At 41.2% G+C, this 27,773-nt stretch overlaps 1 protein-coding gene across 4 annotated transcripts in view; it reads left to right on the top strand.

The window, feature by feature from the left end:
* The window catches only part of rictora (RPTOR independent companion of MTOR, complex 2 a), a 202,564-nt gene that overhangs the window by 86,438 nt on the left and 88,353 nt on the right, over positions 1 to 27,773 (top strand). For all 4 annotated transcript variants that reach the window (XM_059974241.1, XM_059974240.1, XM_059974242.1 and 1 more), the window contains 5 exons: positions 2,924 to 2,991; positions 8,284 to 8,366; positions 18,312 to 18,399; positions 24,327 to 24,417; positions 27,043 to 27,109. In XM_059974241.1, the coding sequence (XP_059830224.1) occupies positions 2,924 to 2,991; positions 8,284 to 8,366; positions 18,312 to 18,399; positions 24,327 to 24,417; positions 27,043 to 27,109 (397 nt within the window). The remainder of the gene's footprint in view (positions 1 to 2,923; positions 2,992 to 8,283; positions 8,367 to 18,311; positions 18,400 to 24,326; positions 24,418 to 27,042; positions 27,110 to 27,773) is intronic.

Below are 27,773 nucleotides of genomic sequence, written 5' to 3'. Positions count from 1 at the left end.
GCTAGACTGTTCCGTGGAGGACTCATCACCCAGGCAAGGGTGCACACACACACAAGCCCCCACTGGTCTCGTAGCGTCTCTCCTGGTGCATCTGAGGGGTGTTCCCCAGACCCTCACTTTTATCCTCACTCACGGGGTCTCAGGTGTCAATCGGGTTGGGATGATGCAATCCCTCAACCAGACCACTCTGGTTGCCCCCTGAGGGGTTTCAATGAATAGAACAGTACTCAATACACAATTCCGTCTTCAAGAGACAATAGCAGTAATCCCTCTCTTTGTCAATAGGAGACATTCCAACCTGTGTGTATCCCTGCGTTGTCTCTCTCATTACTGACATGAGCTGTTTATCTCTCTCATTTCCTGGGCATCAGACCCGAAATAATAGCAATTTTGCGATTCTCAAAAGGGGGGGGGGGGCGACTTCAGAGTTGCTCCTCATTCGTAACAGATTCAATGGACCAAAGTGCCCCTTTCTGTACTCTGTCACTTCAGTCACTGACTCTAAGTCAATAATGTTGGATTGTGATATTTTTAATCCAAGGTTCTTTCAGAGGTCGGGATTGAGGCATAAAGCTTGTTGCTTCACAATTGTTTTATTAAGTGCAAAGTGCATTGGAAATGTAGAATGTCTAGTAGCTGAGGCTAGAAGTTAAAAAGATGGTGGACCCTTCCTTTACCCCATAGACAAGAAACACGCCATTAAAATTTGTAGATAAGAGTTAACCAATCTGGTAGCCCCTATTCAACTAATGTAACACCAGAGATGCTTCCAGAGCTTTCCAGAATAATGCAAAGCACTGTAACCACTGGGAGACTCATGAAACAATTGTATATACATTCTGTGACCACTAGGAAGCATATTAAACAGATACATATATTTAGGTAGCTATATAAAATACAAGCAGACAATTGTTAAGCTGTATAGACAGTATCAATTAAATAGTCTCATTCAACAATGACGTTTTCCTAAACTGGGTGTGAGTTTATCTAGAAACAATCTGAATGCTTTAGATAGATACTTGATAAGCAAAAGGGTAAAAGACTACCTGGAGTACACCTAATGTCCTGAAAATCTTTACCTGTGCAGTATTAGCGTACTTCAGCTGGATGAGACAGTGAAGGTAGCATGAGAGTAACACAAACAAATTGCAGGGGGAGCTCAGCAGGTCAAGCAGCATCTTTGGAAGGGAATAAAGAGTCGAGGTTTTGGGCCAAGACCTTTCATCAAGAATCATGATGAGGGGTCCTGATGAAGATTCACAGCCCGAAACATTGACTCTTTATTCCATTCGAAAGGTGCTGCCTGACCTGCTGAGTTCCGCCATCATTTGTGTGTATTATTCTGGATTTGCAGCATTTGCAGTATCTCGGGTTTATAATTGAGCTCAAGAGAGAGTTTTGGTGTAGCTGACTAGTATAAGCAAAAGTCAGGCAGGGAATGGCTTACACACTTTCATTTATGTGTGAGAACATTACATGTGACTGAGATTCAGTTTGAATTGCCCCAGTGGTTGAACAGCTTACTGCCCCTTAATTTGTGCCGAAGTAAGTTAAGTTTACAGGTTTCCCCCGCTATCCGAAAGTAGAGCGTTCCAATGAAACCTTTCGTAAGCTGAAATGGCGTAAAACAAAGAAACAATTACCATTAATTTAAATGGGAAACATTTTTGAGCTTTCCCAGATCCAAAAAAAAACTACCAAATCATACCAAATAGCAAATAAAACCTAAAATAACACTAACATATAGTAAAAGCAGGAATGATATGATAAATACACTGCCTGTATAAAGTACAAAATAATGTATGTACAGTGTAGTTTCACTTACCAGATTCAGGAAGATTCGGCCAAAAACCAATTTGTAGAAAAAAAAGTGGCATGTACACGCATGCTACCATACACGCATGCGCATATACATGCTTATGCAAGGCTTCACGGTCATGGTAGTCTTTCTTGGGGTAAATACAAGTTTAAAGCGGGCGCCTTTTCTCATAAAAGCAAAAATCCTCTTTGGATTTTTGTCAGTTACTGAAAACAGGTACTAATGTAGGTCTTTCGTAAAAGCAAAGCGGCGTAAAGTGAACTTTCGTAAAGCGGGGGACACCTGTATTGTCATTTAACAATATACATGTGTAGCCTCAAACTAGACAGAGTTCCTCTGACCTAGCGTGTAAACATTGTATATGTAACACACGCAATACATAATAGTTTATGAAAGTAAGGATAAAATCTACAGGTGGATTGAACATAAATAAAGAAACCAGAGTTGCATAAATTAAATATTGTAAGGTGTAGAACAGATTAACCAGTGACACTTTGAATGCGATGTGGCAGAGAGTTCAGAAGCCTAATGACCTGAGGGAAGAAACTGTTTCCCATCCTGGCTGTTAATTGTTTTCATTCATCAGAATCTCCTGCCTGTTAGTAGAAAGTCAAAGAGGATATTGGATGGATGGCTGGGATCCTTAATAATACTGAGGGCCCTGTGCAGCGCTCCTAATAAATGTCCCTGATGGATGATAGGGAGACTCTAGTCTTATGCTTGGGTGCTCCTATACCAGATGGAGATGCAACTTGTAAGGATGCTTTCAATGGTGCTCCTTTAAAATGCAGTTAAGATGGGTTGGGGGCCTTGCTTTCCTCAGGAAGTGGAGCTGTTGCTGTGCCTTCTTGTTCAGGGCGGTGATGTTAAGAGACCAAAGGAAATCATCCGTGATGTGAACTCCCAGGAACATGGTGCACTTACCTATCTGTCTCTTGCGCTCTCTTGCTCACGCTCAAACTCCCACTGTGATATGACGCGGTATCACAAAGGCTGGTCCCCATGTAATCTCAGCCATCAATGATATACTGTATGTATGCAGGGAATAAACTAAATTTAGTTACATTTAGGATGTAATAAGTATTTTTCTTAATTTTCATGCAGAGAGGACAGAGAAGCACGGTTATTAGCCAGCAAAATGGCAATAGTAGCAGCCTTCCGTTCCTGGGCAGGTAAGGTTCAGTATAGAATTGCTTCATTTTGTTTGATTTTTGACACTGGAAAAAGCACTGGTATGGTAAGGATTTATTGTTTGTTTCCAATTATCTTGAGAGGAATGACTATATACAGTGATGCTAGAATTTTCTCTATTTCTGCATAAATACAGGCATCCTCCCCTTTTACAAAGGTAGAGAGTTCCTATGAAAACTTTCTTAAGCCGAAATGGCGTAAAGCGAAGAACCATTAATTTATATGGGAAAAGTGTTCATAAAAGCAAAAATCCTCTTTGTTGTGCGAAAACAGGTTACTAACGTAGGTTTGTAAAACCAAAATGGCGTAAAGCAGGGGACACCTGTATCTAAAATGTGATCAGGTCTTCTCATAAGTCCTAAAACTAGTGTTACATGACCACTGTTTTGTACTGTGGGTGTCACTTTAAAACGCTTGGATGAGGTGGGACTATGATGTCAGTATAACAAGCTGCTACAGACCGCTGGGACCTTCAGAAGGAGAGAGAGAGAGTGGAAGTTTGGAGTGCAAGCTGCTGGCAGTAGCTTGCTGCAACAATGGGTGAAGTCTGATACTTTCCCACGCCCAAGATTGGATTGATTAGCGGCACACGGTGCACATTGGATGTGTGACTGTCACATCGTATGATCCATACGTGGATTTTGTTGGAGTATCCTGTGGCCACCACTTTCGTTAACCCTTACCTGGTTTCGGGTGTGCTATGTGGTAACCACTTGTGAGAAGGGATATTCCATGACTGTCACCTTGTGATATTTCTTCGTGGATTTCAGAGTGACTCAACGGATAAGATCTTCGGCGACTGTTACTTCATTTTCCCAGCGTGGAACCTGTGGAATTCTTCGTGATTGCCTTCTCTCTACATTTTAATGTGGATTTAACAATCTCTCCCCTCATTTATTCCTTGGATTACTGGACCTTTCTAATTTACCATTTTAAGACTTCAGGAACTGTTCCTAAGCTTGTAAGTTTGGGAGTCACACACGCATAACACTGTTAACTTCTGTTTATTTCGTTTAATTTTCTATATTATGAGTTGATACTAATAAAGATGGTGGTTTTAACATCAAAATCTGACTCAATTTGTGATCTATTGCTGCTGGTACATAACATTAGGTTGAGAACCCAATTAAATAAATAATAGTTAAATAGTTAATACTTGTTCATTTATTTATTGAGAAAGATGATCCAATGTTACATGTATTGGTTCAGAAAAGTATGTGAACCTCTGGGGTAATGCATTCTATGAAACCTATTTGGAGTTAAATGTTCCAGTCAATGAGATGAGATTGGGGGTGTGAGTCATAGAGGTGCCCTGTCCTATAAAAAGACACACAGCGTCAGGTTACTGACACAGCCACAGTAAGAGAAATTGTCTACAAAACTCAATACTGTTGCTACGCTCCCTTGGAGTGGGCATCCTGCAAAGACCAACGTGTAACGCTGAAGGAGGTGAAAAAGAACCCAAGGGTAACAGCAAAAAGCTTGCAGAAATCTCTAGAACTTGCCAAAGTTTCTGTTCGTGTGTCCACCACAAGTAAAACACTGAACAAGAATGGTGTTCGTGGAAGGACACTACAGATGAAACCACTGCTCTTCAAAAAAACAAAGCTGCAAGTTTTAAGTTGCCAAAGACCAACTGGGTAGTCTACAACACTTCTGGAATAATGTTCTGTGGACAGTTGAGACAAAAGTTGAACTTTCTGGCAGAAACTCACATTGCTATGTTTTGGAGGTAAAAGGGCACTGCACACCAACACCAAAACCTCATCCCAACTATGAAGCATGGTGGAAGAAACATCAAAGTTTGGGGCTGCTTTGTTGCCCAAGGGCTTGGACAGCTTGCAATCATTGAGGGAACATTGAATTCAAAATTGTATCAAGACGTTTTACAGGAGAAGGTCAGGGTAGCAGTCCTTCAGCTGAAGCTTAATAGAAAATAGATAATACAGCAAGACAACGATCTGAAAGACAAAAGTAAATCAGCAACAGAATGGTTTAAAAAGAAGAAAATATGTGTTTTGAAATGGCCGAGTCAAAATCCTGACCTTATTCCTGTAGAAATGTTCTGGAAGGACCTGAAGGAAACAGTTCATGCAAGGAAGCCCACCAACATCCCAGAGTTGAAGCAGTTTTTTTTCAAGGAGAAGTGGCCTAAAATTCCTCCAAGCCGATGTGGAGGACTGATCAACAGTTACTGGAAATGTTTGCTTTCAGTAACTGGTGTGACACCCCCCCCCCCCCCCCACAGTACAGCAATAACTTCAACCAAAGGTTTACATACTCTTTCCAACTCTTTCCTGTAATATTGATCATGTTTTCTCAATAAATAAATGAACAAGTATAATGTTTTAGTGTTATTTATTAAATTGGGTTTCTCTTTATCTAGTTTTAGGATTTGTGTGAAGGTCTGAGCAAATTTTAGATCATATTTATGCAGAAATAGTGACTATTCTACAGGGTTCACAAACTTTCTAGCCCACTGTATTGTCTTCATATGAAGACCATGAAGACAGCAGGTAGTGCAGTTGTCTGACACCGCCTATGCTGTGTGGAATTTGCCTATTCTCACTGTAGCTGAAGAGGTGTCATGAGTACTTCAGTTGCCTCTCACATTCAAAGACAAGCTGATTTGTAAATTAGCTGAGATAATTTACCCTTTGTGTAGGTGGCTGATAGTAAAATTAGGGGTAGCGTGTTAATGACATGGAAATGCTCTGAGAAGACAATAAGACATGGGAGCAGAATTAGGCCATTTGGTCCATCAAGTCTGCTGCACCATTCCATCATGGCTGATTTATTATCCCTCTTAACCCCATTCTCCTGCCTTCTCCCCATTATCTTTGTTACCCTGACTAATCAAGAACCCATCAACCTCTGCTTTAAGTATATCCAACAACCTGGTCTCCATGGCCACCTGTGGCAATGAATTCCACAGATTCACCATCCTCTTGCCAAAAGAATTTCTTCCTGATCCCCATTCTAAACAAACATCCTTCTATTCTGATGCTGTGCCATCTGGTCCATGTCCATTTTATCTAGGTCTTTCAACATTCTTCAGGTCTCAGTGAGATCCCACCACCACCCCCCAAACATTTTTCTGAACTGCAGTGATAACAGGCCCAGAGAGCCATCAAATGGTTCTCATACATGAACCCTTTCATTCCCAGGATGATTCTCATGAATGACCTATAGACCCCCTCCAACACTAGCATATCCTTTTCTAGATAAGGGCCCAAAGCTGTGAACTGTCTCAGATGGGCTGAATGGCTGCTTCCTATGCAATATTGAAATATAATATAAAATCTATACCATTTTGAGTACAGTGGAAGGTTAAGTCTTAATGGTTTGATTAATAATGCCTGTACTAGGATTGGTGCAGCATTCAAGTGACCACTCAATGCTCCAAACCCTATATCCATGTCAGTGCTATATTAGCGCTCATTATTATTGTTGTGGCATAATATGCAACAATTTTATTAGGAGGATAACAGTCATTATATAGTTTGTAGTCAGCATGACAGTTTGAGATACTACTTTGATAACCAGATGATTATTTTGTAAGCTGTAGATAGAGTGGACGTAGAGAGGATGTTTCCTCTAGTGGGAGAGTCTAGGACCAGAAGTCACAGCCTCAGAATAGAGGGACATCCATTTAGAACAGAGATGAGAAGAAATTTCATTAGCCAGAGTGTGGTGAATCTGTGGAATTCGTTGCCACAGGTAGCTGTGGAGGCCAAGTCATTAGGTGCATTTAAAGCGGAGATTGATAGGTTCCTGATTAGGGTGTCAAAGGTTATGGGGAGAAGTCAGGAGAATGGGGCTGAGAGGGATAATTTATCAGCCTTGATAGAATGGTGGAGTAGACTTGATGGGCCAATTGGCCTAATTTTACTCCTGTGTCTTATGGTCTTATGATATTCCCCTAATGTAGCAGATAGACCATTTTGTGAAATTGTATTTCATGTGAATGATAAGATTCTAAGAAATTAAGTATTAACAAAATCAGTAATTTGATCATTGCTGTGCCAGTGACCTCATTTATTCACATTTGATCTCATCTATTCACTGGGTAGATGAGAAAAATAGAATGAGTGTCAGTATCCCCTGCTCCATCACTTCCCAGCTTCTTAATTCATCCCCCTTCCCCACCCACTCACCTTGAAATTTGCCTGGTTTCAGCAATCATTTGCCAGCTTGTTCTTCTTCCCCTCCCCCTACCTTATTCTGACTTTTGCCCTCTTCCTTTTTGGTCTTGATGAGGCTGTTGGTCTAAAATGATGGCTTATTCCCCTCCATTGATGCTGCCTGACCTGTTGAGTTCCTCCAGCATTTTGTACATGTTACTTAATACATGCCTTAGTAATGAGAGCTTTAAAGCATCCAAATCATAATAGAAACCTATCTGGTCCACCAAAGGAAAATGCCATTTTTACTCTGTATCCTAAAGACGATTCCAGACACACTTAATTATTTCCTCATATGCAAAGGTAATTTATTAATAAATTGCAGGCATTGCCATGATGTCTGCATCCTTTGAGTATTTTAAAAAAAACTTACGTCATTTTGAAGCCACCGGGACAGTTTTGGTCTCGTCCTACTGACTTATAGCTGCCCTCCCATTTCAGAGTATTAAGATTAACCCTTCTGTATCAATGTGTGCCAGATAGGTTTTGCCTCACCCTGGCTATTCAGTATTGGCCTGTTGTTTCAATATGCAGTAAATGGCAGAACAGTGGAAGCAGAGGTGAGTGAACAATTGTTAAGCCCTGTAATTTGATTTTGGAAGTATAGTGGAGGAAGCTTTTTCCCTAAGAGTCCAGAGCTAATGTGCTAGTTTCCTCTCACATTCCAAAGACACATGGGTTAGTGAGTAGTGGACATGCTATGTTGGCGCCTGAAGCACGGCCACACTTGCAGGCTGCCTCAGCACATCCTTGTTCTGTGTTGGCTGTTCAAGTTTCAAGCTTGTTTAATATCATCTCCAGTACAAAGTATAAAGGAGAATGAAATAATTGTTCCTCTGGATCCGATGTAGCACGAAAAAGTGCACAATAAGATAAAGAACACTAATAGTAAAATGCAATAAATATAAATACATTAGATAGCGTATGAGGAAATGATAAAGTAGAGGTCATTGGGGGTGGAGGAGTGGGTTAGTGGCACAATGCTTTTCACTGGATGTTTTGATGTACAGTGTTATGACAAAGCTAAAATTTAAGTCCCCTAATCTTGCAATGTTCACACTGTGTGCCTATGTTCTGTTTGTTTTGTAGGGATTATAAATTTATGCCGGCCGGGAAACTCAGGCATCCATTCTTTGATAGGAATACTTTGTATACCAAATATGGAAGTACGGGTAGGTTGCTGTTCACACTAGAGTGCTGACAGTTAACTGTTTACAGAATTGTTTGTTCTAAGTGCACCTTGTCACACTTTCCAGGATATTTGTATATGCTGTAGTTTCTGAATAATGACATTTTCCCTCTTTATGCACATATTATTTGTCATTGTTTTCGCCACTTATAACTGAGGGGAATGTGTGCAAAAATATGAGAGTGAATCTTTAGATGTAGGTTAAGTTATTGAGATGGTTTTATGAACGACTCAAACTGATTTTCGCTGAGTTGCTATGTGATAGTGGACTTGAGCTCTTCATTGTCTTAATGCTTTATGTGGTTCTGAGCAGTGCAGACTTGGGGCACATCTGGCAAGGTGATCTTAGTTTAGGTGGCATATTTGAGGGCGAGATTTGCATGTAATTGACCTAACATCTGACTAATATATGAGAGAAAAACATTGTTGGGATTTATTTCTCATACCTACCTGGTTTAAGATTCAAGATGGTTTCATGTCATTTCCAGTACACAAGTGTAAAGGAGAATGTAATAATTGTTACTTTGCATGCAAATATAACACAAAAAACAAGATAAAGAACATGACAATAATTAAAAAGCACAATAAATATAAATATATAAGATAGCTTGTATACATACAGTTAGTTATTTGTATGTCCATAAAGTGTCTGTAGACACAGGTGTCTGCACACAAGGTGACTGACTGGAAATGATAAAGAAGTGGTGATTGAGGGTGTGGAGGGGTGGGTTAGTGGGTGGAGGTGTTGATCAAGCTTGTTGTTTGGGGAAGTAACTGTTTTCGAGTTGTGATCTTGGCACAGATGCTGAATAGCCTTGTCCTTGATGGGAGTGGGACAAACAATCCATAGGAGAGTGGGTGGGATCCTTCATGATGTTACTGGCTTTAGTCTGGCACCTTTCTGAATGTATGTCCTTGTTGGCAGGGAGACTGGTGCAGTTGTGACTACCCATTGCAGAGCCTTCCTGCCCACTGCAGTGCAGTTTCCGTATTAAGCAGTGATGCAGCTTGTGGGATGCTCTCTACTGCACATCTGTAGAGTGATGTGAGTATAGAGTATGATGTGCAGGGGTGAACTTGCTAGCATGAGCAAGTGAGTAGATACCTGTTGATGATGACAGGTGTTTATCCAAAATTCATGTTCTGCTTAACAATTGTCAGTAATTTTTAACACTTACATCTGCACTTTATTTAAGAAAAATGCCTAAGTCACTGCTATAATGTGGACCTGCTAACATTATAACCATTGAATGTATTTTATATATTTATTTAGTACAGGGATGGCCAACCTTTTACATTCCATGCATCAATTTTCTCCCACATGAGTTCAGATGCACCATACAACTCTTGCACTCCCATTCAATTCTTGTAAAAATATGTTAATATAGACATATTTAGCATTTTTACATGATATATTGATTTAATATAAAAACAAGATAAACATTACTTGCGTTAATGAGACTTTTAACAAATATATTTTGTCTTTTTGATTTCTTCCTTTTTCTTAATCACATATTCTTTTCGTAACTCAGACCCAAGCACTAGCTTCAGTTTTCCTTTGAGAAAGTGTTTTCACTAACAATGCACAACGGTTTTCCTGACGGACCCGCTATAAATAAGAACTCTTTTTCCCACTGTTCATTGAAATCACGCTTACTATCACTTTCTGCTTTTCTTTTGCACTGTGATGGGTAACTGAATGTAAAAACAAGGCTTAACTTTCTAAAAAGTACAAAACTGCAAATGTTCACAAAGGACGAACAAAGCACAACTCCATTGCGCACAAGTGCCTTTTGTAAACTGACTGGCAAAAATTACAACGCATCGCTGGTGCAGATGCCTGTCGCCTCAGGATCAAACAACTAACAAACTTGTAATGAATGGTTGTGGAACGACTGCAGCACAAAAGTCCTTCTTTCCTAGTTTGACTCACTGAACATTTTTTAAAAATTGAAAACTGATTAATGTGAAAGAGATAACATTCGCCAAAAGATGTGCACAAAATAATAAAATCACTAAAAATAATTGCTAAGTTTTAGGTTTATTCTCAGTGAAACCCATTTGTAGCTCTAAGCTACCTGAATTCCTGTTGTAGATCTTTTTCCCTACAAATCGGTTTGTGGTTAATACTTTTTGCATGAGTAGGCTTACTTTTTTATCACTGAGGTGCAATGCGCCACTTCTAATCATCCAATGCACTATAGGTTGACCATCCCTGGTTTAGTAACTAGATTCTAGTTTATATTTGAGAAGAGCAGGCTTATATTGCACTATTCTGTGATTCTTTCCAATGGAAGCAAGATTAAGTTGTCTTTGCAAAGCATTTTAGATTGTTTGATCCCTTTGTTGTCAGCTGTTGACACTTAGCTCAGGCCACCACTATTATGAAATTAATTTGGCAGGGGGATGTGAACCTGAGTGATAGGGCTGAGGAAGGGGAAAACAGAAATAAATCAAAGATAGCGTGCAACAGAGACGATAGAAAGGACAGGCAGGAGATGAGGCATAATCACAGCCAGTGGGATGTTACAGGGCAATAGAGGCATGGTGCAGTTAAAACAGAAAGCAACAAATACTGGACTGAAAGTGTTATATTTGAATGCACGCAACAAAAGAAATGAAAGGGACGATCTTGAAATTCAGCTACAGATTGGCAAGTATGACATCTCTGAAACTTGGCTAAAGGATGGCTGCCATTGAGAGCTGAACGTCCAAGGATATACAGTGTATTGGAAAATAGCTTAGAAGGCAGAGGGTGGTGTGGCCCTGTGTATAAGAAATAATATTAAGTGACTAGAAAGAGTTGACATAGGATTGGAAGGTGTAGAGTCTCTATGGGTTGAGTTAAGAAATGGCAGTTGTATACAGGCCTCCAAACAGCAGCAGGGACGTGAATTGCAAATTACAGCATGAGATAGAAAATGTGTGTCAGAAGGGCAATGTCATAATAATAGTTGGGGACTTTAACATGAAATGGGAAAACCAGATCAGTACTAGACCTCAGGAGAGAGAATTTGTAGAATGTCTAAGGGATGGCTTGTTAGAACAGCTTGTTGTTGAGCCCACTAGGGGATCAGCTGTGCTGGATTGGGTGATGTGCAATGATCCAGAGGTGATAAGAGAGCTTAAGGTTAAGGAACCCTCAGGGAACAGTGATCACAATATGATTGAGTTCACAATGAAATTTGAGAAGGAGAAGCTAATTCCAATGTGACAGTATTTCAGTGAAATAAAGAAAATTATAATGGCATGAGAGGGGAACTGGCCAAGGTTGACTGGAAAGAGACACTAGCAGGAAGGACAGCAGAGCAGCAATGGCTGGAGTTTCTGTGAACAATGATGGAAATGGGAGACAGATAGATTCCAAATATGAAGAAATTTTCAAATGAAAGAAGGACACTACCATGGCTGGCAAGTGAAGTCGGAACCAAAGTAAACGCAAAAGAGAGGGCATACAAGGAAGCCAGAGCTAGTGGGAAGATAGAGGACTGGGAAGCTTTTAAAAACTTGCAGAAGGAAACTAAGAAAGTCATTAGGAAAATAAAGATGGATTATGAAAGGAAGCTGGCGACTAATATCAAAGAAGATACTAAAAGCTTTTTTAAGCATAGGGTCAAAGAGAGTCAAGGGTAAATATAGAACGTTGGAGATATTGTAATGAGAGATGCAAAGATGGCAGAGGAACTGAATACGTATTTTGCATCATTCTTCACAGTGGAGACATCTGAAGTATGTGCAGTGAAAATTATGACTGAGAAGGTGCTCAGAAAGCTTAATGTTCTGAGGGTGGATAAATCTCCTAGACCTGATGGAATGCACCCTTGGGCTCTGAAGGAAGTAGCTGGAAAGATTGCAGAGGCATTACCAATGATCTTTCAGAATCGACAGATTTTGTATTGTACCGGATGACGGAAGACTGCAAATTTTACTCTGCTATTTAAGAAGAGTGGGAGGCAGCCGAAAAGAAACTATGGATCTGATAGTCTGATATCAGTGGTTGAGATGTTGCTAGAATTGATTGTTAAGGACAAGATTGCTGTGTACCAAGAGGCACATGACAAGATAGGTCAAAGCCAGCATAGTTTGCTGAAAGGAAAATCCTGCCTGACATACCTAGTGCAATCTTTTGAGGAAATTACAAGCAGGATAGACAAAGGAGATATAGTGGATGTGGTGAACTTCAATTTCCAGAAGGCCTTTGACAAGGTGCTGCACATGAGGTTGCTTAGCAAGATAAGAGCCAATGGAATTACAGGGAAGTTACTAGCATGGGTGGAGTACTAGTTGATCAGCAAAAAACAGAGAGTGGGAATAAAGGGATCCTATTCTGGCTGGCTGCCGGTTACCAGTGGAGTTCTACAGGGGTTGGTGTTGGGACTGCTACTTTTTACTAAGTATGTCAATAATTTGGACTATGGGATTAATGGATTTGAAGCAAAATTTCCTAGCGATACAAAGATAGGTGGAGGAGCAGATAGTGTTGAGGAAACAGAGCCTGCAGAGAGACTTAGATAGTTTAGGGGAATGGGCAGAGAAGTGGCAAATGAAATACAATGTTGGAAAATGTATAGAAACATAGAAAACCTACAGCACAATACAGGCCTTTCAGCCCACAAAGCTGTGCCGAACATGTCCTTACCTTAGAACTACCTAGGCTTACCCATACCCCTCTATTTTTCTAAGCTCCATGTACCAATCCAGGAGCCACTTAAAAGACCCTATCGCTTCCGCCTCCACCACTGTCGCTGGTAGCCTATTCCACGCACTCACCACAATCTGTGTAATGTAAAAAAAAACTTACTCCTGACATCTCCTCTGTACCTATTTCCAAGCATCTCAGAACTACGTCCTCTCATGCCAGCCATTTCGGCCCTGGGAAAAGGCCTCTGACTATCCACACAATCAATGCCTCTCATCATCTTGTACACCTCTATCAGGTCACCTCTCATCCTCCGTTGCTCCAAGGAGAAAAGGCCAAGTTCACTCAACCTATTCTCATAAAGCATGCTCCCCAATCCAGGCAACATCCTTGTAAATCTCCTCTTCACCGTTTCTATGGTTTCCACATCCTTCCTGTGGTGAGGCGACCAGAACTGAGCACAGTGCTCCAAGTGGGGTCTGCCCAGGGCCCTACATAGCTGCAACATTATCTCTCAGCTCCTAAACTCAATCCCACAATTGATGAAGGCCAGTGCACTGTATGCATCCTTAACCACAGTGTCAACCTGCGCAGCAGCTTTGAGTGTTCTATGGACTCAGACTCCAGGATCTCTCTGATCCTCCACACTGCCAAGAGTCTTACCATTAACACTATATTCTGCCATCATATTTGACCTACCAAAATGAACCACATCACACTTATCTGGGTTGAACTCCATCTGCCACTTCTCAGCCCAGTTTTGCATCCTGTCAATGGCCCGCTGTAACCTCTGACAGACCTCCACACTATCCACAATACCCCCAACCTTTGTGTCATCAGCAAATCTACTAACCCATCCCTCCACTTCCTCATCCAGGTCATTTATAAAAATCATGAAGAGTAGGGGTCCCAGAACAGATCCCTGAGGCACACCACTGGTCACCGACCTCCATGCAGAATATGACCTGTCTACAACCACTCTTTGTCTTCTGTGGGCAAGCCAATTCTGGATCCATAAAGCAATGTCCCCTTGGATCCCATGCCTCCTTACTTTTTCAATAAACCTTGCATGGGGTACCTTATCAAATGCCTTGCTAAAATCCATATACACTACATCTACTGCTCTACCTTCATCAATGTGTTTAGTCACATACTCAGAAAATTCAATCAGGCTCTTCAGGCACGACCTGCCTTTGAAAAAGCCATGCTGATTATTCCTAATCATATTATACCCCTCCAAATGTTCATAAATCCTGCCTCTCAGGATCTTCTCCATCAACTTACCAACCACTCGCTGGTCTGTAATTTCCTGGGCTATCTCTACCCCCTTTCTTGAATAAGGGAACAAGATCCACAACCCTCCAATCCTCTGGAACCTGTCCCGTCCCCATTGATGATGCAAAGATCATCGCCAGAGGCTCAGCAATCTCCTCCCTTGCTTCCCACAGTAGCCGGGAGTACATCTCATCCGGTCCTGGTGATTTATCCAACTTGATGCTTTCCAAAAGCTCCAGCACATCCTCTTCCTTAACATCAACAAGCTCAAGCTTTTCAGTCTGCTGCAAGTCATCACTACAATCACCAAGATCCTTTTCCATAGTGAACACTGAAGTATTTATTAAGTACCTCTGCTATTTCCTCTGGTTCCATACACACTTTCCCACTGTCACTCTTGATAGGTCCTATTCTTTCACATCTTATCCTCTTGCTCTTCACATACTTGTAAAATGCCTTGGGGTTTTCTTTAATCCTGTCCGCCAAGGCTTTCTCATGGCCCCTTCTTAATTTTATTCGTAAGCTTCTTCCTGCTACCCTTATAATCTTCTGGATATGGTCATGCACTTTGATGAAAGAAATAAATAGGAAGACTACTATTTAGAAGGCGAGAGAAGTCAAAATGCAGAGATGCAGGGACTTGGGAGTCCTTGTGCAGGATACCCTAAAGGTTAACCTCCAGGTTGAATCAGTGGCGAAGAAGGTGAATGCACTGTTGGCATTCATTTCTAGAGGTATACAATATAAAAATAGGGATTTGACATTGAGGCTCTATAAGGCACTCATGAGACTACAGTTGCAGTATTGTGTGCGGCTTGGGCTCCTTATTTTAGAAAGGATATACTGATACTGGAGAGGGTTCAGAGAAGATTCACGACAACGTTTCCAGGAATGAAAGGGTTACTGTATGAGAAACGTCTGGCAGCTCTTGGGCTGTATTCCCTGGAGTTCAGGAGAATGAGAGGGGATTTCATAGGAACATTCTGAATGCTAAAAGGCCTGAACAGATTCAATATGGCGAAGTTATGTCCCATGGTAGAGGAGTCTAGGACAAGAGGGCACAACTTCAGGATTGAAGGATGTCCATTTAGAACAGAGATGCAGAGAAATTACTTTAGCCAGAGGGTGGTAAATCTGTGGAATGTGTTGCCACGAGCAGCTGTGGAGGCCAAGTCATTGGGTGCATTTAAGAGAGAGATGGATAGTTCCTTGATTGGCCAGGGCATCAAAGGGTATGGGGAGAAGACAGGGAAGTTGGGCTGACTGGAAGAATTGGAAGAGCCATGATTGAATGGTGGAGCAGGCTTAATGGGCTGATGGGCTTATGTCTGCTCCTATATCTTTTGATCTTATGGTCTTGTCATTAAAGCAATGACCGATGGCCAGGTCTTCACTAAATGTTAGGAGTCTTGTATTCAAGGAGCTGTGAGTGAGGGTGCCACAGTAGTGTAGAGGTTTGCATAATGCTTTACAGTGGCAGCAATGGAACTGGGGTTCAATTCCCACCGCTATCTGTAAGGAGTTTGAATGTTCTCCCATGAACACCTGGGTTTACTTCAGGTGCTCCAGACATACGAGTTAGAGTTAGTAGGTTGTGTACATGCTACGTTGGCACTGGAAGCATGGCAACACTTGTGGGTTGCCCCCCAGAACACCCTCGGACCGTTGGTCATTTCACTGTATGCTTTAATGTACATGTGGCATAAAGTTAATTTTTAACCTTTGGAATTAATCTTTAACATCCTCATCTAGATTGACCATGAGGTCACAAGTGTAATGCGAGTCCTTTCCTGTTACCCTTGTAGTTATGTGATATTTGAAGTACAGTGTCTCAGATGGTGGAAAATGTTTAACATGAGTGGTGAGCGTTAAATGTGCTTCACTGTCTGAGACATTTTGAGATGTCCTCTTCCATATGTAGGTTGACCTCTATGAACTGTTATTTTTGCAGTACTCTGCCTTATAACCATGACATGTCTGGGAAGACAAGTACTCATGATCCTGGAGTTGAGACAGTTGTTTCTGTACTGTACCATTGTTTTTTTAAAAAAATAATAATAAATTTCAAAAATAAACTCAGTCTCCCTCTGCTAGGTTTGACGGGAGTGTGACAGAATGCTCTCTACTTGCCTGAGTACTGCTAAGAAGGCTGTGGAAGTTTTAGACCAGGTACAGAGGTCATTTACCATGATGTTGCTTGGATTGGAGAGCATGTCTGATGTGGATAGGTTGAGCTCGTGTTTTTCGCTTTGGAGAGGAGGAGGGTGAGAAATGACTTAATAGAGGTGTACAAGATAAGAGGCATAGATTGAGTGGATCATCAGAAATGGCTAATATGAGGTGGTATAATTTTAAGGTGATTGGAGGAAAGTATATGGGACATGTCAGAAAAAAGTTGTTTTACAGAGTGTGGTGAGTACATGGAACCGCCAGGGGTGGTGTTTGAGGCAGATACATTAGGGGTATTAAGAAACATCTTGGATAGGCACACAGATGAAAGAAAAATTGTGGACTCTGTAGGAGTGAAGGGTTAAATTGATCTTAGAGTAGTGTGAAAGGCCAACACAATATTGTTGCCTGAAGGATTTGTACTGAGCTTTATGTTCTAAGAAGCTCCACACCATCCCTATGCCTGAGAGAGAGAGAGATTTTGGCTTCTATGAGAGGCAAGGGTGGCAAGACTGCTGTTGCTGTTTTTTTCTGCAAGGGAGAGGCTGGGGACTTGGGGTTTGCGAGCTCTGTTTTCTTTTTCATGTTGGGGAGAATCATGGCTTTTCTTCTCAACAAGACCAATGTTTTTTTTTTTGGATTTCATGGTTACCCAGAGAAGGTGATTATCACTGTTGTAGATGCATACTTTGACAATAAAATGAACCTTTGAACCTTTTTGAGACTGCTGGGGCCTGATGGAAATATTTAAATACTCAGCTGAGCTGCCAACTCAGCAAACTGAAAACAGCAAATGTGGTATCTTTAGCCACAGGGAAAATGCAGTTAGTTATATTCTAGTTAGTCAAAATAATGCAAAAAAAGTCCTGAAGCTCCAGCATAAATCTGCATGAAAGGCAGAAATTGATCGGGGGAGTCAGCATGGATTTGATGTTGGGAGATCCTGTCAACTGAGGTTTTTGAAGAGGTATCTAAATATATTGATGAGTTGATTTGGTTTACATGGAATTTGGTGAGGCCTTTGACGCAATCCCACAGGGATGGCTTGACCAGAAGCTTAGAGTCTATGGGATCCAAGGGAAGTTGGCCGATTGAATCCAAAATTGACTTGGCAACAGGTGACAGTAGAGGGTTGCTTTTATGATTAAAGCTTGTGACCATTGCTCATGAGCTTCTAGTCACAAAAGCTGCTGGGATTGGTGCTAACATCCTTGCTGTTTGTATGTACATTAATGACTAAGATGTGTAATGTAGGGGGTTAGATTAGTAAATTTGAAGTAAAAATTGGTGAATAGTTTTAGGCTACAAAAGGATATTGGGGAGGGAAGAAACGTGGAATTTCATCTTGCTCATACTGGGTTGACGAACTTTGTGAGGTATATTAAGGGTAGAATTTATATAGTATACGGAGGGACCCAACTGAATATTGAAGAGTAAAGGAACCTTGATGAACCAAGCCCAAAATCCCTGAAGGTGGCAACACAAGTAGATGCAGTGGTGACAGAGCGGAAGGAATGCTCACTTTCGCTGGGCTTGCCGTGGAGTATAAGAGCAGGTAGGTCACAGTAATCTTTATAAAATGTTGGTTTGGCCTCAGCTGGAAAGTGGTGTGAAGTTACCATCACTACCTTATCACAAAGACACAATTGCTTTAGAGTAGATGTAGGAAGAAAGAGGTTTGCAGCAGTGGATAAAGAGAAGGCTGCATAAAAATAGTTTTATTTTACATATTTCTACTGCACTGTTCATCTGGATATTGTTCTATATACCATAAGTTGCATTGTGGAAAATCAAGCCTTTTGAAAACTCACAAGTTATTTTTCCTGTCTCCTTCACTTTTGACAGCGTGGTCTGCTAGAGGTGTTGTACGATATCTTCCGGCTACCTGTTCCTGTGGAGACGCAGAGTTTTTCTGAGGCTTTGCTCAGTGTAGGTGGGTGAGCTTGTTTTCTGTCAATCATTTCACAAAAATGTGTGGGTGGTTAGGTAAGCTGTGGGCTCATTCGTACAAATTATCTTGCAATACGTTGTTCCCTTCTTGATTATGTTCATGCAAAATTCCTAGTTGGAAATGAACAAACTATTGCTTCTGTAACTGACCTGATGAACGTTACTCATATATGTTTGGTCTGGATGTCTTTTACTGCTTGCCATCAAGACCTCTGCTTGTCAGAATATTTTATAACCTGTTGATAACTAGTTCATTATTTGCAATATTTCATACACCAACTCTTAAATTTGGCTGATATACTGTAAACTAACAGTGGAAATGAAGAGATCTTGAATACTTTGTACATTGTTTTGCTGTTCATAAAGTAACAGAACGTAACAAGAAATATGAACAAGACTCAGCCATCTGGCCCATTCAGCCTGCTCCATTATTCAGTAAGATCATGGCTGATCTAGCAATGGACTCAGCTTTGCCTGCCTGCCTTTTCCCCATAATCCTCAATTCCACTGCTATGCAAAAAATCTATCTCACTGCATCTGAAATATACTTAATGAGGTAGCCTCTACTGTTTCCTTGGAATTCCACAGATTCACCACTGTTTGGGAAAACTAGTTTTTCCTCATCTCCTTCTAAATGTAATCCCTTGAAATCTTGAGGCTCTGTCCCCTAGTTGTAGTCTCACATTCCAGTAGAAACAATTTTGCTGATGAAGAGTCTTAGCCCAAAACATTGACTGTTTATTCCTCTTCATATAGAACCATAGAACATTGCAGCACAGAAACAGGCCTTTTGGCCCTTCTTGGCTGTGCTGAACCATTTTTCTGCCTAGTCCCACCTCTCATCCATGTACATGTCCAAATTTTTCTTAAATGTTAAAAGTGAGCCTGCATTTGCTACTTCATCTGGCAGCTCATTCCACACTCCCACCACTCTCTCTGTGAAGAAACCCCCCATCCCCAATTTTCCCTTTAAACCTTTCCCCCTTCACCCTTAGCCCATGTCCTCTGGTTTTTTTTCTCCCCTAGCCTCAGTGGAAAAAGCCTGTTTGCATTCACTCTATCTATACCCATCATAATTTTATATACCTCTATCAAATCTCCCCTCATTCTTCTACGCTCCAGGGAATAAAGTTCTAACTTATTCAACCTTTCTCTAACTCAGTTTCTCAAGTCCCGGCAACATCCTTGTAAACCTTCTCTGCACTCTTTCAACCTTATTAATGTCCTTCCTGTAATTCGGTGACCAAAACTGCACACAATACTCCAAGTTCGGCCTCACCAATGCCTTATACAACCTCACCATTACATTCCAACTCTTATACTCAATACTTTGATTTATAAAGGCCAATGTAAAATCTGAGTCATATGCACACCATTTAAGATTATATTCTTTTTGTAGTTTTCCATATTTTAAGAGTCAATTTCACCCATGGGTTATCAATAGTATTTATGTACCTTTGCAGGTTGTTATCTATATATGTACAATGTCTGAAATACATCTTATGGAAATGTTTGCTTGATGATGAACTTCAATAAAAAAAAATTACAAAAAAAAGGCCAGTGTACCAAAAGCTCTCTTTACATCCCTATCTACCTGTGACCTGCTGAGTTCCTCCCACATTTTGTGTGTTACTCTGGATTTCAGAACCTCTTGTGTTTAAGAAACAACTTTACTGCTCTATCTCATCTGACCCTTTATTTTTATATGTTTCAAGAAGATCCCCGTCTTGTTTTCCCAAATTCTACCAGTATGTTCCCCTTTCCCTAAATAAGTCCAGACAGAGAACACAATAGTGTAGTGGTTATGATAATTCTATTACAGCACCAGCAATGTGCCTGTAAGGAGTTTGCACATTTTCCTCATGACTACGTGAGCATTCTCCAGCTGCTCAGGTTTCCTCCCACGTTCCAAAGATGTCCAGATTAGGGTGTAAGTTGTGTGTATGCTATGTTGGTGGTGGAAATATAGCGATGCCTGTGGACTGCCTTTAGACTATGGTTGTCGCAAACAATGTATTTCATTGTATGTTTGGATATAGATGTGACAAATAAAGCTAATCTTCCGAACTGTTTGCAGTACTCTAGGTACAGCCTTACCAGTTCTCTGCACAGTTGCAACATAACCTGCCAGCTCTTAAGTTCAATCCCTCTGGTAATTAAGGCCCACATTCAATTTGCCTTCTTCGTAGGTGATAGGAAAAGTAATAATTGTTTACAAGATGGTGACTGTTACTGGCAAAGGAAATATTAATTGTTCATCCCTAATTGGCCTTTGAATGAAGTGTTTAGGTTTCCCGCTTCAGAAAGCAATTAAAAGATAGCCATATTAATTGTCTAGAATGCACTGTAGGTAGAATATGCTTCAGTGACATATTAATGGATAATATGATAGAGAGCATTTAATGCGACACTTACAGCTTGGGTTGTCGGAGTTCAATTGCAACATCATCTGTATGCCCTCCCCATGGAACACTTGGGCTTTCCCTGGGTATTCCGGATTCCTCCTACAGTTTAAAGACAAACTGCATAGCTTAATTGGTGATTATAAATTGTCCTGTGATTAGGTTCCCATGATTCAGGACATTTACAAAGACAGGTGTGTAAAAAGGGCCTGTAGGATCACTGGGAACCGGAGTCACCCCAACTGTTCCACAATCTATTATTTCAGCTACTGCCAAACGGAAAACGGTACCACAGCATAAAAAGCAGGACCAACAGGCTCTGGGACAGTTTCTTCCACCAGGACATCAGACTGATGAACTCGCATTGATTTGAGTGTACTCTATATTACACTGACTGTTCTATATATTATAAATTATTATGATTGCACATTAGAAAGAGACGTAACAAAAAGATTTTTACTCCTCGTGTGTGAAGGATGCAAGAAATAAAGTCAATTCAATTTAGGGTTGGATCGGACTTGTTGGGGGTTGCTGGGCGGCTGGGCTGGAGATGTTTACTCTGTGCTGTATCTCTAAATAAAGAACAGGTGAGCCTTTTCTGACAATTCTCTAGTTTCTTTAAGAGATTCTACCTCTTCCCATTCAGTTGCATTTAATTACTTGAGTTATTTTCTGTGGCGTTATTCTGGTGGGATTTAAGCTCGTGTTTTTGGATATTTGGTTTAAAATGTTAGGATGTACCAATGTTAATGCAGACAATAATCTGATCAGTAAAATAACACACCAAAAAGGTGTTCACTTACAGCAGCGTAAGCCCACAGCTGAGGAGAATTAAAAGGAACGATTTCAAAAGGTTGTAAATAAATACTTAGAGTTGCTAAGTAGTGATTCTTCTGACAGGGCAGAGCTGCAAGTGGAAAGCCAGGTTTCTTATAGTGACATTTAGGTTGGCACTGTTGAACTGCCAATTCTTGCCTCTACATTCCCTGACAACATTCAAGATTCAAGATTGTTTAATGTTGCTTCCTGTACGCATAAGTAAGAACAACAAATAAATTGTTATTCCGGATCTAATGCAGCACAAAAAAAAACAGCAAAAGATGTAGAACAGAAAATAATGATAATAAAAAATGCACAATAAATATAAATACATTGATTGTATGTCCATAAAGTGATGCTCAGCTGTACATAAGGTGATTGATGGGAAATAAAGTCATGGTGGAGGTGTTGATCAGTCATACTGCTTGGGGAAAGTAACTTTTTTAATCTGATGGTCCTGGTGTGGATGCTACGTAGCCTCCTCCCTGATGGGAGTGGGACAAACAGAATATGAGCAGGGTGGGTGGGATCCTTCCTGATGTTTCTGGCCGAAGGTAGCATGTTAGTGCAGCAGTAAGTATAATACTTTTGAGTATTAAAGAGTTACTGTCTGTAAAGAGTTTGTAAGTTCTCCCTGTGACCGTATGGGTTTCCTACTGGTGCTCCAGTTTCCTCCTACATTCCAAAGACGCATTGAAGCATACAGTGAAATGTTTGTGTCAATGACGGACATAGTCTGTAATTGTGCTGAGATCAGCCCACAAGTGTTGCCATGTTTCTGGCTCCAGCATAGTATGCCCACAGCTTACTAGCCCTATCCCATACATCTTTGGAACGTGGGAGAAAACAAGAGCACCCACATGTTTATGGGTAGAATTGAACTCCACTGGCCGGCACCGTAGAGCATTGTGCTAATCACAAAGCTACCATGTCGCCCTCTCGATTCTATAATTAGTTGCCCCAGTGACCAGTAGCTACAAAGTTCTGTGATTTTGCTCCTTTTTTGCCCTCTTTGCACTGTCAGTCTAGTGGAAGCAAGTAGTGTCAAAACAAATTAATGCCAGAGTTAGGAAGAAAAATCTGATTATACGTTATAAAATTTGGAAGCCTTTGTATGCAGTTTGATCATTGCTGGCCTCCGGAGGCAGCGTACACCGTACTGCAGAGGGGTAAAGCCCAGAAATACCTGACAACAACATGATTGGCACAAATAGAAGATATTGGGATAAGCAGTGATTATGCAATTGCAGAACGGGGTAACATAGAATGAGCTCTCACTTTGCCTGGTTACTTGATGCAGCTCTCCTGTTTATACCACTAAGGCTGAAAGGTAAGGTATTTAAAGGGAACCTGAAGGGGAACTTCTTCACTCAGAGGGTGGTGAGAATGTGGAATAAGCTGCCAAAGAAAGTGATGGATGTGTGTTCGATTTCAGCATTTTTTTTTAGAGATGTTTAGAAAAGTACATGGATGGTGGGGGGGGGGGGGCGAGGATACAGACAGACATACTTTATTGATCCCAAGGGAAATTGGGTTTTGTTACAGTCGCACCAACCAAGAATAGTGTAGAAATATAGCAATATAAAACCATAAATAATTAAATAATAATAAGTAAATTATGCCAAGTGGAAATTAGTCCAGGACCAGCCTATTGGCTCAGGGTGTCTGACACTCCAAGGGAGGAGTTGTAAAGTTTGATGGCCACAGGCAGGAATGACTTCCTATGATGCTCAGTGTTGCATCTCGGTGGAATGAGTCTCTGGCTGAATGTACTCCTGTGCTTAACCAGTACATTATGAAGTGGATGGGAGATATTGTCCAAGATGGCATGCAACTTGGACAGCATCCTTTTTTCAGACACCACCGTCAGAGAGTCCAGTTCCACCCCCACAATATCACTGGCCTTACGAATGCGTTTGTTGGTTCTGTTGGTGTCTGCTACCCTCAGCCTGCTGCCCCAGCACACATGATAGCACTGGCCATCACAGACTCGCAGAACATCCTCAGCATTGTCCGACACATGTTAAAGGACCTCAGTCTCCTCAGGAAATAGAGACGGCTCTGCCCCTTCTTGTAGACAGCCTCAGTGTTCTTTGACCAGTCCAGTTTATTGTCACTTTGTATCCCCAGGTATTTGTAATCCTCCACCATGTCCACACTGACAACTTGGATGGAAACAGGAGTCACCGGTGCCTTAGCCCTCCTCAGGTCCACCACCAGCTCCTTAATCTTTTTCACATTAAGCTGCAGATGTGGGCTATCGTCCAGATGTGGGTCTGTCAGACTAGGCAGAGAATCAGTTTAGCATGGACTATTCTGGCTGTAGAGTCTATTTCTGTGTTGTAGTGTTCTATGACTCTGTAACACCTTCCCTTACCCCCAGCCCTGTATGTATTCCCAATTCAACTGGTTATCCAGTTCACTTGGAAAGTCACCATTGAATCTACTGCACTACTCTTTTGGGTAACATAGATAAAATGTTTCCTGTTGTCGGCTGTGGGTCATTTACTAGTTATCTTAATTAAATCTGTGATTCAGAAATCTTCACCAGAATGGATTGTAGAAATTGTTCAATATTATGCCAGTGTGCCTAATTAGGATGGCAGTGGATTGGGGAAGGTTCATGCTTATTGGGTTGAATTCTTATTCCAGGATTATTTGCATTACCCTTGTGTTTACTTTTCTTCAGATCCCAGTCGATTCCAGGATTCCTGGCGTCTTTCTGATGGATTTGTGGCAGCAGAAGCTAAAACCATCCTCCCACATCGAGCCCGATCCAGGTATGTGTCTCCCTGATGATCAGTGCAACATTTCAATGCCCTCAGCAAATATTTGTGTAATTATTTACCCAAGAACATTATTGCTTTTAAAAGTAATTAGTTTTATGGTGAGCATTTTTATCATGTTGTTCAAATAGCCCCAAATATCATCTAGAGTGCGATGTTTTTGGGGGGTTTTAGATTTGCTTATACTTTTGTTAATGGTGGGGTGGAGATGCGCCTCTACCAAAGGAGGTGTAAGGCATTCGTTCTTCCCTCCGCTAGCCTGCAGGTCATCTTTGGGCAAGGTGTAACTCCTGCTCAGCCCCTTGATCAGAGTCACATGAAGCCATGGGATCAGGAGGTGGATGAGCAGCTAAGGTATATCACAAGTGATGTGACCGTTGACACCAGGGAGACAGTCTCTGAAGAGTATTGATAATGGCTGGGGTTACCCGTCTTGTAAAGACTCTGCCCAGAAGGCAATGGTAAGCCACTTCTGTCGAAAAATTTGCCAAGAACAATCATGATCATGGAAAGACACGATCGCCCATGTCATATGGCATGGCACATAATGATGACGGTTTATTGCATACTGCATGGTACTTGTATCAGTGCTTATTGCTTTAATGTTCAATAGGCTTCAGAAACCTCTGGGAAAGGCAGGATTTTTAGGGCCATTTCGTCACTTCTGTGAATGTTGGATGTGGGGCAGTGATGAAGACAATAGGCTATTTCTGTGCTGTAGTACTCTGACTCTGAGTTGTCTAGTGTGTAAGCTCCTGAAACGTGTCATGCATTGGACCCTTGAGAATGTACGCTCGGTGGACACCTGCATGTTAATGCAAATATCTAGTCAGCCAATCGTGGCAGCAACTCAATGTTATAAAAGCATGCAGACGTGGTCAAGAGGTACAGTTGTTCAGAGCAAACATCAGAATGGGGGAAGAAATGTGAACTAAGTGACTTTGTGTAATGATTGTTGATGCTAGACATGATGGTTTGAGTATCTCAGAAATTGTTGATCTCTTGGGACTTTCATGCACAGCAGTCTAGAGTTTACAGAGAATGGTGCGAAAGCCAAAAAAAACATCCAGTGAGTGGCAATTTGGCAGGACTGGTTCAAGCTGACAGGAAGGGGACGGTATCTTAAATAACCACACGTTATAACAGTGGTGTGCTTCTCTGAACGCACAACACATTGAAACTTGAAGCGCATGGGCTGCAATAGCAGAAGGCCACGAGCTTACACTCAGTGGCCACTTTATTAGGTACAGGAGTTAGGTAATGGCCACTGAGGGTACAGTGTTTCTAGTACATGAAGTATGTTGTGATATATCAAAGTAAGTTAATGAAGCTGAAGTAAAAACTGAAAATTCTGGACATTTGCAATTCTAAGAGTTATGCTAAAAGGTCATGGCTGTGAAGTATGGTGCTCTTACCACAGATAGTTCCTGACAAGGTCATTTCCAGCATTTGTAACTCTGTTTTAAACATACTTGTTGGGTACACATATTCCATATCATCAATGTTCAATACTATCATTCCCCAAGCATTAACCACCAGGCTTCAAAACTTAGGCCTCTGTACCTCCCTCCAAAACTAGATTCTCGATTTCCTCATTGGGAGACCATGGTCCATGGAAATCAATGAAAACATCTCCTTGCTAACAACACATGTACTTTAGGGTTGCATACCTAGCCCACTGCTCTACTTCTCTCTATACTCATCACCATGTGGCTCAAACACTCTCTAGTAAATTCGTCAATGACACCATTGTTGTTGGCAGAATCTCAGGAGAGAGATGGATCATCTGGTTGAGAAGTGTTGCAAAAGAACTTCGAGCTCAACCTCAGCAAGTCCAAGGAATTTGTTGTGGACTTCAAGAGGAAGTTGGGAGAATTCTCACCAGCCCTCATTGAGGCATCAGCAGTGGAAAGGGTGAGCAACTTAGTTCCTGGCTGTCAACATCTCCAAAGATCTGTCCTGAGCTCAACACATTGATGTGATCATGAGGAAAGCACAACGGCAGCTCTGCTTTGTGAGGATTTCGGAGGTTTGGTATGTCACCAGAGACTCGTGAACAGTGTAGAGCATTCTGACTGGCTGCATCACGGACTGGTTTAAAGCCTCCAATGCACAGGGTCACATGAGGCTGCAGATAGTTGTAGACTCAGCCAGCTACATCATAGGTACAACCCTCCTCACCATTGAGGACATCTTCAAGGGGTGGTTTTCATCATTAAGGACCCTCACCATGCAGGGCATACCCCTTTCTCATTTCTAGAGGTACAATAGCCAGAAGAGGCACACTGATTTGGAAGCAGCTTCCTCTCTGCCATCATATTTCTGAAAGGTACATGAACAATACTTTATTATTCTTTTTTTGCTGTTTATTTTTTTAAAGGTCAACTTTATGCCATTTGTACTGTTTTACAGTACCACTGCTGTGAAACAACAAATTTCACATGATACATCAGTGATAATAAATCTGATTGTGTGTGCAGTATGTGTAAAAGAAATCACTTGAGACTTTACATCTCCTGTGAACTTTTCTGTAAGGTATGAAGGGAATGCTATATTGTTAGCAGACTTGTTCATGGTTATGTTTCAAGTGGAATAATTGTTTATCAATACTCTTTCTAGGCCTGACTTGATGGATAACTACTTGGCACTTGTGCTGTCTGCGTTCATCAACAATGGACTCCTGGAGGTAATAGCAACATTAGCAAATAGTTTTCAATTTTTTTGGGACGGTTTTCTATTTCGATTTCCAAAACTTGCTACCATATTGTCGTCATTTGACCTTTAGATAGGTATACGGTGGCATGCAAAAGTTTGGGCAACCCAGTGAAAATTACTTTACTGTGAATAGTTAAGTGAGTAGAAGATGAACTGATCTCCAAAAGTCATTAAGTTAAAAATGAAACATTCTTTTCAACATTTTAAACAAGATTAGTGTATTATTTTTGTTTTGTACAATTTTAGAGTGAAAAAAAGGAAAGGAGCACCATGCAAAAATTTGGGCACCCCAAGAGATTTGAGCTCTTAGATAACGTTTACCAAGATCTCAGACCTTAATTAGCTTGTTAGGGCTATGGCTTTGTAACCTCCTGGGTCGCCTCAGGCTCGCTCAGCTCATTCTCGTCTAGGGGGAGCAGCCTTCGGCCCCGCCAAACTGGGTAATCAGCTGGTGTGGATGCTGTGTGATGTCCCCGCCTCGCCCAAAAACAGACAGTACACCATATGCGATTAAATGAGTACAATTTATAAAGGTTACTATAACTAAGTGATTAATAACGATACAGTATATATGAAGAGAAAATTAAAGAAAAGGCGCCAAACTTATCAAAGTCCAAACCACTTCGTGCACAGCC

This window comes from Hypanus sabinus, chromosome 7, assembly GCF_030144855.1.
Source record: "Hypanus sabinus isolate sHypSab1 chromosome 7, sHypSab1.hap1, whole genome shotgun sequence".
Taxonomy (NCBI): domain Eukaryota; kingdom Metazoa; phylum Chordata; class Chondrichthyes; order Myliobatiformes; family Dasyatidae; genus Hypanus; species Hypanus sabinus.
The sequence above is the reverse complement of the archived record's forward strand: the minus strand, read 5'-3'. Positions and strand labels throughout refer to the sequence as shown.